At 49.1% G+C, this 12,492-nt stretch overlaps 1 protein-coding gene across 5 annotated transcripts in view; it reads left to right on the plus strand.

The window, feature by feature from the left end:
* Positions 1-12,492, plus strand: part of TGFBR3 (transforming growth factor beta receptor 3) — a 210,501-nt gene that overhangs the window by 36,206 nt on the left and 161,803 nt on the right. For all 5 annotated transcript variants that reach the window (XM_021088720.2, XM_085020912.1, NM_001444391.1 and 2 more), the window contains 1 exon segment: positions 69-248. In XM_021088720.2, coding sequence (XP_020944379.2) covers positions 161-248 — 88 coding nt within the window. In that variant the 5' untranslated portion in view covers positions 69-160.

Consider the following 12,492-nt stretch of genomic DNA (forward strand, 5'->3'; position numbering starts at 1 on the left):
CTTTAATGTGTATTTATGAAAAGAAATTCCTGCATTAAGTTTTCTTCTTAAAATGTTTATTTTTACAGGCAACTTGAAAATTGGAAAGAAGGACTTAAAGGCCATTTCTGATTTGCAAAGATTGTCTACGATCTGAAGAACTACAGGCTGAGGTGGCTGAATGGGACACCCTTTTGGAGAAATAAAAATGACTCTTCATTGTGTGGTTGCCCTGTTTGCCCTGATAAGTTCCTGTTTAGCAACAGCAGGTAAGTTGCATCATATAGATTGCTTGTTCATTATATTCTTCTGGATATAGTTTTCTTTGATCTTTGCAGTCTAGAAAAATCTAGGCTATGTAATGTTTATGCAAAACTCGAGTATTTATATTCTTCAAGGCAATAAAATTATTGGACTGCTATAGATATATTTGCCTCTGTTATATTTTACTAGGCTGCTGCTAGACATTCTCATGCATAGGTTACATTTACTTTCTTATCCTGAGTAAGAATTTCGAAAATGCTTTTTTGTTCTTTATTACAAAGTAAATAGATGTTTTACATACAGGGAGTGGTCCTCGCATAGGCTGCTTGGGAGATCCATCATTTTGCCCATTTCAGGTATTTTAATATGTAACTTTTAAAAATGTACAGAAATGCGGAGTTCCTGTTGTGGCTCAGTGGATTCAGGACCTGACATTGTCTCTGTGAGGATGCGGGTTCGATCCCTGGCCTGGCCCGGTGGGTAATCCACTGGGCCAGCATTGCTGTAAGCTTCGGTGTAGATGGCAAATGCAGCTTGGATCCAGTGTTGCGGTGGCTGTGGTGTAGCCCCCAACTGCAGCTCCAATTCTTCTCCTAGCCTAGGAACTTCCATATGGCAGGAAGGTGGCTGTAAAAAGAAAAAACAAAAACAAAAACAAAAACCCAATGGGAAATGCATTGTGCTTCCTAGAGGCCATCAGAGCATGAGGCGGGAGATGAGAAGAAGCAGGTGATTTGGTTGAAACATCATTGCTTAAGTAAGAGTCTCAGATCCCCCCACCCCAACATCTGTCTTAGTGTTGGCAGCCAAGCTTACTTCACAAATCTGGAAATTTAATTTGCTCTATTTTGTTCTAATTTGCTTTGTGTCTCTTCTCGCATGAGCTACATAGAACTAATTTGTTGGGCCAGTTCTGGAAACGGGCTGGCCTCAGGAAGAAACACATTGACTTAAAAAATGATCAGCCTCCTTGTTTCGGCTGTAGAATTGCACCTGCAGGTGACACGAGAGTGATCCCAATAAGCGCCACGTATTGAATGTGCACTCTAGCAGGTACCGGGTACCTGAGCTAAACACGAGTGGACCATGGCCATGACTGTGGGAGCAAGGATGTCCTTATTTCAGGAGCTCACTTAGTCACAACGCTGAGGGGGGTGAGGTTGTGTTCCCCATTTTACAGATGATGAAATGAGGTGTGTAGAGAGCCGGTGACCTGTCTGGCGTCACGGGGCTGGGGCACGGAGGGGCTGGGCTCCCCATCTGTACAGACACTTCGCCTCCTGGGAGATGCTGAAGATGCCAGACCACCGTTGAGTCTCTTGTCCACTCAGACCAGGAGTCCTTGGTAGCCACAGACCAAGTGAAAGCCAGTTTGCAGAAATGAGTTTATGAGACTGGAAAGCAGAACGTCCCCCTGCTTGCAAATATCTTGAGAGAAAGTTGCTACTTTTTTTTTTTTTTTTTGAATGCCAGTGTGTGAATTTGAACTGCCCGTTTTCTCTGTCGTCAGCAGTTTCATTTTGTCTCATGATTGAAAAGTTATTTGCCTTTTAGCCTGTGCATTGAAACCAATCTTAATTAAAATCTCATTGAAAAGTAATAGCAGAGAGAGAGACTGAGAGAGCGAGAGAGAGAGAGAAACGGGGGTGGGGGGGGAGAGGGCGGGTGGGCTATGGCTTGATGGAAAATGGGCTGTTTGGATGATAAAAGATGTATAATGGTACCTGATGGGTTCGAGGCAGAATTTTCATCTTTCGTTGATGAGAAATGTAACTGAAGAAGGTACTTCATGGGCACGTGGTGAGTCTGGAGACTCTGTCTGTCGCCTTGATGTATTTGACAGTGAACCTGTTTTGCTTATGGCTTCCCTTCCTCTTTCAAGCCAGGGGTAAAAGGTATGTATTTTTTGAGTTGTGCGTACCCTCAAAGCTTTGCTGGGCTGTACAGTAAGGTCGAAGGTACAGGAGAATGAACAGATTATAACAACCGGCGGCAACTGATGAGCGGGACAGATGTCGAGGAGCTTTTTTGAACAACGTCATGGGCCGAGTGAGTGCAGAAGAAGGGAGAAGTGTTTTGTATGTACTGGCATCCAGGAATTTTCTGTGTCAACTCAGCATACTTTACAAAATGCTATTGTAGGGCATTTGGGATGAGTTGAACTTCAGAAAGCTAGTATAATAATGAACAGTTTAATTACTATGTGCCAGGCCGTGTTCAAAGTGCTTTTCCTTTTCTTTTTTTTTTCTTTTTCTTTTTACAATTGTACCTGCAGCACATGGACGTTCCCAGGCTAGGGGTCAAATTAGAGCTACATTCGCCGGCCTCCACCACAGCCACAACAACACCGGATCTGAGCCACGTCTGGGACCGATGCTGCAGCTTGAAGCAACACCCGATCCTTAACCCACTGAGTGAGGCCAGGGATTGAACCCACATCCTCATGGGCCCTATGTCGGGTCCTTAACCTGCTGGGCCACAATGGGAACTCCTCAAATACTTTAAAGGTATTATCCCATCACTCCCTTAAGAAGTGTAGGTTCTTTGTTTATCTTCCTGTTGTAGATGAGGAAACTGAGGGGCAGACAGGTTAAGCAATTTCCTCAAGGTCCTGCAGCTACGACGTGGCAGATTCAACCATCAACCTACCTAGCCTGGGTCTACAGGTCGAGCCTTTAGTCGCTGCAGTAGGAGGGAGGATTGCTCAGAGAGGTGGTTGCTGTGAAGAATGATGACGGCTTTGTTGGTGCCACCCATGTCCTTCAGCAGCATCAGGCGTTCACTGAGTCCTGCTAAGTGCACAGCCCAGTACTAGTCACTTAGGGACATGCAACGAAATAGAAGATTCATCCTTCTTTTGTGCTGCTTGTACTTTAGTTCGGCCTATGAAATGCCACCATATAGCAAAACAATCAAGGCATGTAGGTGCTGTGTCGACGCCGGAAGCCCTCAGGGGGTCGGGGGTGGGGGGTGAGGAGCAGGGGCGGCCTTTGTGGTATTGAGCTTGGTTTGGAAGACCGGGCAGGACCTCGGAAGGGGAAGGCCCTGGGGTGAGCTGATGGGAAAATAGGATTTGGCACGTAACTGCTTGATGTTGTCTTCAAGAAACGGATGGCGCGGAGAACCGGCTGGGAATGTCGGGGCGTGTGTTCGCGGAGGATCTTAAAGGGCAGGACGAGGCTGTGGGTTTCATGCTGAGATGTGGATTCGCTCTTTTCCCACCCCCTTGTAGCCACAGGCATGCACTGTTTGATTTAGAAAGTGAGCCTCCTCCTCGGCTGCAGAGGCAGCCTGCCTGGCACATAGGCTGCCAGTCACCTTGCTCTTGCCCTCTGCCCGCTGATGGATTGTGTCTTTCTAAGGCAACCCTGCGAGGTGGTCTTTGTATTATGATCACCATCTGCATTTTACATGCAGGGAAACTGAAACTCCGTAACGCATAAGGGGCAGAGCTGGGACTGGAACCCAGGCAGCGTGGCTCTAGAATCCAGCCTGTCAGTCACTCTGCTGGAGCCTCCGTGGGGCGGGCCCTCCGTGCGGAACGAACGATCGTGCTTGCTGATGGATACGAGGGCAGATGAGTAGCCGCCAGTGGGATGCCCTGGAAGCAGATTACCGCCCCCCCCCCAGCCTCAGAAGGGACGTGTGTAAGTCGTCAGAGTGGATGGACCCCCAAACATGGGCCTTGTTTATTGCATGCTTATTTCCCTGATGCTGCTCTGAAGCTCCGCCGTGCGGTTCTCGGCAGCAGACGGGCTGAAGGCCTCGCTTGGCTGTGTGGCCCGAGAGAAGACGAGCACAGCACAGCACAGCGCGTAAAACCAGCCCGGGTTAGAGGAGGAGGAGCAGCCTGCGTGTGGCCTTCAGTGAAGGCCTTTCTTCTGGGCTGTGGCTCGGGGTGGGGTGGGGGGGCACAGCCGGGTGCGTCCCAGGGCTGGTGGTGGCTTTGGCAAAACTCACACTCTCCCTTCCCTCCTCGTTTGGGGGGTGTCACCCAGCATCACAGGGAGGGAGGGCCACGCTCTTGGTGAACAAGAGTTGGGCAAGGACCGGAGCGCCTCCTGCTGAGAAATTACCGTTGGTGTTTGCGGCCGTGTCTTGGGTCCTGTCACCTGCCTAACACAAAGTGGGAAGTTTAAGAAGTACATGCTTGCTCCGATGGGCTTCAGCCTCATGAAGTTTGCACTTTAAAAACTGTTCTGCTACACATCTTTTAAAAACCTCAAGTGTTGCCTCTGAGGCTTTTGCTAGCGTTGCTGAGGGCCATGTTCCTAGGAGCCCTGCAACGAGAAAAAGAGGCACACCTGGAGAATTCGGGGACATCGGTTTAGAGAAAGCGAGGGACCTGTCTGGGCTCCACTGGCCCCTTGTGTCAAGTCAAAGGGTGCTGCTGGCGCCTGTGTCAGCCGGGGGGTGAAGGGGGGGCTTTTCTTTCCGTGGGTGCCACGCGGTGCCCAGGTGCCTAGGGGCATCCTTTTGGAGGGTGGCCCATGGCCCGCACACACACGTCTGTTGAGGAAACGCATATCTTTTCCTCTTTATTGAATGTACCTGGCATTCCAGGTAGAGTCCACAGGAAGATAGAGATGTTTTTACTTGGAGCTATTTTCCTGCTTCAGAAGATCTGAACCCTTTGGGTCCAGAGATACTCGCTGGTTCATTCTGGCTTTGGGACGGGACGAGCTCGCAGCCATGTGAGGAGGCTAAACGAATGATAAAGTCATTGTAGTTTTATATTGTTTTCAAAATGCTTTCATGCCTCGTGTTCATTGGCTTCTACTGGCATTTCCCGGGTCGACGGGCTTGTGTTTTTCATTTGTGGAGTGAGAGTGTTGTGGCTTTAGAGAAGGTAAGCAATTAGAATGCTAGTCCACCTCTTGAACTTGAACTCAACATGCTTCTGCAGACCAGCTGCACCGACAGGCCATAGGGGCTTTCTCCTGCAGTGCCCCCTGCCCCCTGCCACCCCACCTCTCAGAACAGTGCCAGCCTGGCCCTCTGCTGGTACTTTGCACGACTCAGTTTATTTCATCCTAACAGAAACCCGCTGAAGTAGGCATTTGTCATTAACACCGTTTCTGTAATTATTACGACCGCCACCACTCCTGCCATTATTACTGTTATCTTGATACTGATTTTACAGATGAGGAAACTAAGGCTTAGAGAAGAAAAAGGTCACCTTTGAGAAGTTAAAGTGGCCCTTTATGTGGTGATAGTCAAAGGACAAGTGGCGGCAGAGCCAGAGTTCACGTGCTTTCTGCAGGGCTGCCCCGGAGGGAACGGTGCTCTTGCTCTTGGCCTTGAGATCAAAGGCCTGAGGACCACAGGGTGGTCCTGCCACAGCGTCGCCCTCTCTGCCAGCAGAGGACCCAGAGGCTGTAACTCGGAATGGCAGGAAGGCGGGGAGGGTGCTGGCGGGACCGCCCCCTGGGGATGTCAGGGTCAAGGGCGAGAGACGTGAAGGGTCGAAGCAAATTCACAGCGATCTTCGCAAGCGAGCCCCTGAGTCCCGGGACACAGCTAGTTGATTCGGTCTGTGATGATCAGATCTGTTTTTAGGTGGTTATTACAGCCGCTTCTGTGTTTAATTCCACTTTTGGATACACAGGGAAAAGATACTGTCAGTTGTGATGCCAGCTCTCCCTGGGTGCCAACCTTCTATTTATTTTTAAGAGCAGAGAACGGTAGTTCAAAGACCCAGAGCGAGTAGAGTGGCCTGCATTTTAGGTAGTGGTCCCTTGGGGGAGACCCCGCACGGCCAGGCGTCGTGAGGTCCCTGGCTCCCTTTCCTTAGGTTTTTACGCAGAAACAACACAGATGCACAGACACACAGACACATACCAAGACAGACAGACAGACAGACAGACAGACAGACACAGTTGGGACAGTTCACTGTAGTCCAGGAAGAGATGAGTTCATTTCTCGAAGATGACCTTGCCCTGCGCAGAACTCAGGTTTTTCTCTCCTTGGCGTCCTTTTCCTAGACTGTGGAATAGCCGCCCAGCTGTCTGGATTCTTGATTTATTGGGGTTATTTTAGGACACCAGTGATGGTGCGTTTTGTACAGGCCGATCGACTTTTCCATCAGGGCAGAGCTCTGTCTGTGGCCGTGGGGCTGCGATTGCTCAAGGCGAGTCCTCTCACACGTCCGAGTCTCGGCTTGTTTGCTTTGATAACTGAGCCCTCCTCCTCTGCGGCCCCCTTGAGTCCCTGCGAGAGCTCCGAGCTCTGAGGGCGGGTTTTGGAAGTGTGCTGGGAACAGGGAGCGTCCCTCAGGACTGGCCCTGCAGGTGGGGGGTGTGGGGACAACTCTCCTGGCCCGGCCTCCACCTGCCTCCACGAGAACTGCTGATGTTCATTTTCTTTAAAATGTTCTCTGCCAGAGTGGCCTGAAAAGATTGACCCTGAAGTCTGATATAATCATATTTTTGTTCTCTGAGAGGACACTATAAATCAGGCGGAATTCTAGAGGCTGAAAAACACACTCGCTCTCAAAATATTCCTTCCAAGGACTAGCTAGCCTGCAGGTGCTCTGGGGCCAGAGGCCCGGCTCTTCTCCTGCCCTGTCCTGCCAACACGTGGAAGTCTTACAAAATAAAATAACATAAAGAACTAGAGTGGAATGTGGACAATCTCACTGCCTTCAGAGGAAAATATTGATTAAAAAAAAAGTTATTCTCTCTGTTGGCAGTGAAGGGAGCAGGGTCGTGGTAAGTGGCAGTTCTGGCAAAAGGAGAAGTCCCAGCACGGCTGCTCTGAGTTCCTGGCGTTGCCTCCCTCTGCGCTCACGTGCCCAGTAACAGTCCTGGTCCGGATGCCAGACGCTCCATCAAGAGTAACGCCCCCCCTTCCTCCCCTCCCGCCCCATCCAAAGGCTGCTGGGGAGCAGAGGCCTCAGGAGAGAGCAGAGCACTCTTGCTGGAGGCCGTCCCTGTCCTGTTGTTTCCGTCACGGTGCCACCAAGCTGCAGTGCTTTCCTGCGACGGCCCAGGCTGGCAGGACCGTCTGTGCCGCTGGCTCCAGCGGGCGGTGGCTGCATCGTGAAACAAAATGCCCCTGTGGTTCCCTCGTGCCCTTTCTTTTGAGTTAGAGGGAAGAACCACTTACCGTTTCACCTTTTCTTTCACCTTTTCAATCCTGCCGTGTCTATTTATTTATTTATTTTTTTGTCTTTTGTCTTTTTGTCGTTGTTACTGTTGCTATTTCTTGGGCCGCTCCCGCGGTATATGGAGATTCCCAGGCTAGGGGTTGAATCGGAGCTGCAGCCACCAGCCTACGCCAGAGCCACAGCAATTAGGGATCCGAGCCACATCTGCAACCTACACCACAGCTCACGGCAACGCCGGATCTTAACCCACTGAGCAAGGGCAGGGACCGAACCCGCAGCCTCATGGTTCCTAGTCAGATTCGTTAACCACTGCGCCACGACGGGAACTCCAATCCTGCCGTGTTTAGATGGGAGCTGGTCTTCTGGTGAATGAGCATCTTTTGTTCCTTTTTAGGGCTGCACCTGCCGCATATGGAAGGTCCCAGGCTAGGGGTCGAATTGGAGCTGCAGCTGCCGGTCTACGCCACAGCCACGGCCACACCAGATCCTGAACTCAGTGAGTGAGGCCAGGGATCCAAGCCACATCTTCAAGGATACCGTTTGGGTTCTTAACCCATCAAGCCCCAGTGGGAACTCCTGGTGAACAAACTTTGAGGGCTACCAGGTCTCAGGTCCTTGGCCAGCTTCCGAGGCACAGGAAGGGGGACTCCGATGATGCACAGCGAGTTATTTCTACCTTCTACGTGGTTAAGTTTCCCAACGTGTTCATTGATTTATTCAGCAAGCATCTGCTGAGCGTTCCAGATGCTGTTCCAGGTATTGGAGATACAGCAGTGAACAAAACAGTCAGAAATCCTCGTGCACCCGAAGCTTACATTCTAGTGAAGAGAGAGAGAGACCAGAAACAAACCAAAAAATTACAGGTATTTTAGCAGGTTCAGTGGAGGAAAAGCAAAGGGGCTATAGAAATTTTTAATAGGCAAGTACAATTTAAAATAAGGTGATTAGGGAGTTCCCGTTGTGGATCGGTGGGTTATGAACCCAGCTAGTACCCTTGAGGATGCAGGTTTGATCCCTGGCCTCTCTCTTTGGGTTAAGGATCTGGCATTGCCACAAGCCGTGGTGTAGGTTGCAGGCGTGTCTTGGATCCTGCGTTGCTATGGCTGTGGTGTGGGCCAGCAGCTGTAGCTCTGATTCATTCCCTAGCCTGGGGACTTCTGAATGCTGCAGGTGCCACCATTGAAAAAAAAAAAAAAAAAAGAATCCAACTGCAGTGGCTCTGGTCACTGCGGAGGCACAGGTTCCTCCCCAGCGCTGCAAAGTGGGTTAAAGGATCTGGGGTTGCCGCAGCTGTGGCTTGGATTCAGTCCCTGGCTCGGAAAGTTCCATATGCCACCCCGGCGGGCATTAAAAAAGAAGTAAGGTGATGAGGGAGGGCCTCACACTGGGAAGATGACCTTTGAGTGACCAGTTGAGGGAGGTGAGCTAAGTGGATAACCGGGCACACTGAGCACTCCAGGGGGAAGGAGAACATGTGCAAAGGTCCTGAGGTGGCCGCATGTCTCAGGGGTCAAGCCATCCTTCCAAGGCAGGTGGCTGTTGGGTGGAGAGTTGGAAGGTTACCTGAGGGCAGGGGTGGAGCTGCACACAGCCTTGTGCGCCACTGTCAAGTCTTTGCTCCGAGTGAGAAAGAGGCGTTGGAGGATTTGAGTAGCAGAACGATAGGATCTGAAGGGTAGTTTAACCAGATCACTCTGGCCGCAGTGCTGAGAATACCCTGCCGGGCGAGGGTGCGTGTGGGGACACTGTTACAGCAACTGAGCCACGAGCTGATGGTGACTCTAGGATCTGACTTGGAGGGAAAGACCCTTGGAAGTAAAATGCTTTTGAAACGAAGATGATTTTGTGGTTTTCTTTCAATCTGTTCCTTTTTGGGGAGAAAAGAGAATAAAGACTTACACCTCCTATCAGTGGAATACCACGCTGCAACCTCGTAGTAAGGATAGTTACTTCCAAGTAACAGCAAGTGCCCCCCACACCCCAGACCGTCCAAAGAAATCTCAAGGAGTGTGCCTGTCCTTGAGAAAGCGCTGTTGTGAAGCCCTGGATTCTCTCGTCCTGACTTATCTACCATCCCGATTTCCAAGTTGCATCCTTTTCAATCCCCAGGGGGTCTGTTTTTTAGGATGATGGAATCCGAGGGTCTTAACCACCTTTTGCAAAATTGCTTCTCATAGCAAAACTAGCGTTTCAGAGAAATGCGGTTGCATCCAGCTTTATATAATAAATATGCTGTTGGTAAGCTCATTTTTATGAGTTAAATTCCATATTAAGTGTAGCAAGGAGCTGGATACTTACAGCAAACTTTTTTTCTGTAAAGCCAATAATGACTTTAAAATATGTTTCATAATATGGACATTCATATTGCTTTTTGCTTGAAAGTGGAATAGCCATCTTGCTTTTGCAGTTGGAAGTTCTAAACAGAACTGAGGTGGCAGGCTGCAGGTGTGGTGCACCTGCAAAAACCAGGTACGTGCATACGAACCACCTGGGGAGCTTCTTACCATGCAGATTCTGTTTTAGTCGGTCTTGATGGGCAACAGACTGCATACTTTTTTTCTAACAGGCCCATATGGTGTTGATGCTGCTGACCTGAGAACCCTCTTTGCAGCATAGATTGTCTGTTTTCTCAATGCACAAACTGTATCACAGAACCTGCACACACCTTCTAGAAAAGTCTTACTGTTGCAAAAGGAGGTTGATTTTAGCATGGCTTTGAAATAGGTACCTCAAAGACCTCTCGGTGAACTCATGTGTGGCAGAGAGATCTCTGTGCTGGAGGAATTGCTTTGAGGGAGTGAGATCCACAGACACCTTGAGTTGTCCAGCTGTAGGTATGGTGCACCTGCAAAAACCAGGTGCATCTTTTGGCTGGGGCCACACCTTGACATAAGGATCATAGCTGTTACGAAAAGGAATTTCCGGAGTTGCTTTACGTTACATCGAGCTAAGGATCCAGCGTTGTCACTGGTGTGGGTTCGATCCCTGGCCCAGGAACTTCCACAAGATGCAGGCATGACCAAAAAAAAAAAAAAAAAAAAAAAAAAAGAGAGAGAGAGAGAGAGAGAGAGAGAGACAGAAAGGAATTTCCCCCCAGTTCTTTATAATGTGCTTCTTTTGCCTTTTTGCATTTCTTGCTTTGTGACTTAGTAGACCAAGTTCGGAGACTTGTGTTGATCCATTGATGGTGGGGACACTGGTACAGGCAGCTGTGGCTGAGAGAGGGACCAGCTGACTCGTTAAAAGGGGGAGTTGAGGTAGGTTGACAAGGTGTTCAAAAAAGTTACTGTTAGGAGTTCCTGTCATGGCGCAGTGGTTAACGAATCTGACTAGGAACCATGAGGTTGCAGGTTAGATCCCTGGCCTTGCTCAGTGGGTTAAGGATCCGGTGTTGCCATGAACTGTGGTGTAGGTTGCAGACGCGGCTCAGATCCCGAGTGGCTGTGACTGTGATGTAGGCTGGTGGCTACAGCTCCGATTGGACCCCTAGCCTGGAAACCTTCAAATGCCTCAGGAGTGGCCCTAGAAAAGGCAAAAAGACAAAAAAAAGAAAAGTTACTGTTAAGTGAGGCATATACCTCGTTTCTGTGGAGCTGTTCTAAGTCTTTATCTTTAGCCTCCTCACTGATTCCTGTTTTATCCCTGTCCTCAGATTCTAGGCTAGAACTTGAAAAAAATTAACATTTTTCAGCAGGGAAAAGAATTCTCCTGAGTTGTTATTGATATTTATTAAGCATCCTGACATCATATTTATTAAAAATTGGGATAAGATGCAGAAGATTTTACCTAAAACATTGTCGACTTCTAAAATAACTTCTGTTTATGTATCTTGCCAGTGAGGAGTTCCTAAGTTTTCTGATTTGCCTTCGCAGATCTCATGTCTGTCAGGAGGAGAGTCACAGCCCTGGCACTGGCCACAGCCCCAGGTGGTGGCCGTTGTGTTTTTGAAACTGGAACAGAAAAGTCCAGAGGAATGCACCAACGTTTTTATTACTTCTTGCCCCCTGCCAGCTTTTTTCTCGGCCTCCCCAAGATGTGTTTGTCTTGCTGACCATGCATGTGGAGCAGTCTGGAATTCTGTTTGGCATTAGATAGCTAAAAAAAAAAAAAAAAAAAATAGATGTCCCACATGATTGAGGCTATGGGAGTGGGAATCTTTTTTTTTTTTTTTTCTTTTTTTCTTTTTGCCTTTTCTAGGGCCGCTCCTGCGGCATATGGAGGTTCCCAGGCTAGGGGTCGAATTGGAGCTGTAGCTACCAGCCTACGCCACAGCCACAGGGATGCCAGATCCGAGCCACATCTGTGGCCCACACCACAGCTCATAGCAACGCTGGATCCTTAACCCACTGAGCGAGGCCAGGGATCGAACTTGCATCTTCATGGATACCAGCCAGGTTCATTTCCTCTGGGCCACAATAGGAACCTTCCCGCCCTCCTTTTTCTAAAATGCCCCACCCCCATGGCCTATGGAGATTCCCAGGCCAGGGATTGAATAAGAGCTGCAACTTTGCCCTGCAGCTGCAGTAATGCCAGATCCTTTAATCCACTGTGCCTGGCCAAGGATCGAACATGCACCTCCACAGCAACCTGAGCTGCTGCAGTTGGATTCTTAACCCACTTTGCCACAGTGGGAACTCCCTTTTTCTTTTTTTTTTTTTTAAGTGTTATTATCTCTTATTTTGTTTTATTTTTTTGGCTGCCCCCATGGCATGTGGAAGTTTTTCCTGGGCCAGGGATCAAACCCTACAGCAATGGCAGTGCTAGGCCATCAGGACACTCCAAAATTTTAAAGTATCAAATTAAAAATTCCCACTCCGAAGAAAAACAGTATCTTTAGGGTGAAGGAATAAGTTGAACTTTCAGAGCCTGAGGATTTTACGTAATTTGAGAGCAGCGTCTGAGGACCCCAGCGGCCCTCCACCTCTGTCACCCCAGGATCTTTGGCCAGGATGGTGTCACTGTCACCAGGCAGGTCTCAGCCTGGCCCTCTCCGGTGGCTGGGGAGTCTGTGTCCTCTGGTTTGCCACATTTAATTAGCTCTGGAAATACGTTATCAAAGGCTGTCTGGCAATGTTTCATTAGTGGTACGGGGTGAATTCAAAAGCACTAATTAATTGTTTTAGATTATTTGCAAAGCCCAT

The sequence above is a fragment of the Sus scrofa genome, chromosome 4 (genome assembly GCF_054392235.1).
Source record: "Sus scrofa isolate SSC_HxYL_T2T_F1_AM1 chromosome 4, Sscrofa_HxYL_maternal_Yorkshire_Landrace_v2.0, whole genome shotgun sequence".
NCBI lineage: Eukaryota > Metazoa > Chordata > Mammalia > Artiodactyla > Suidae > Sus > Sus scrofa.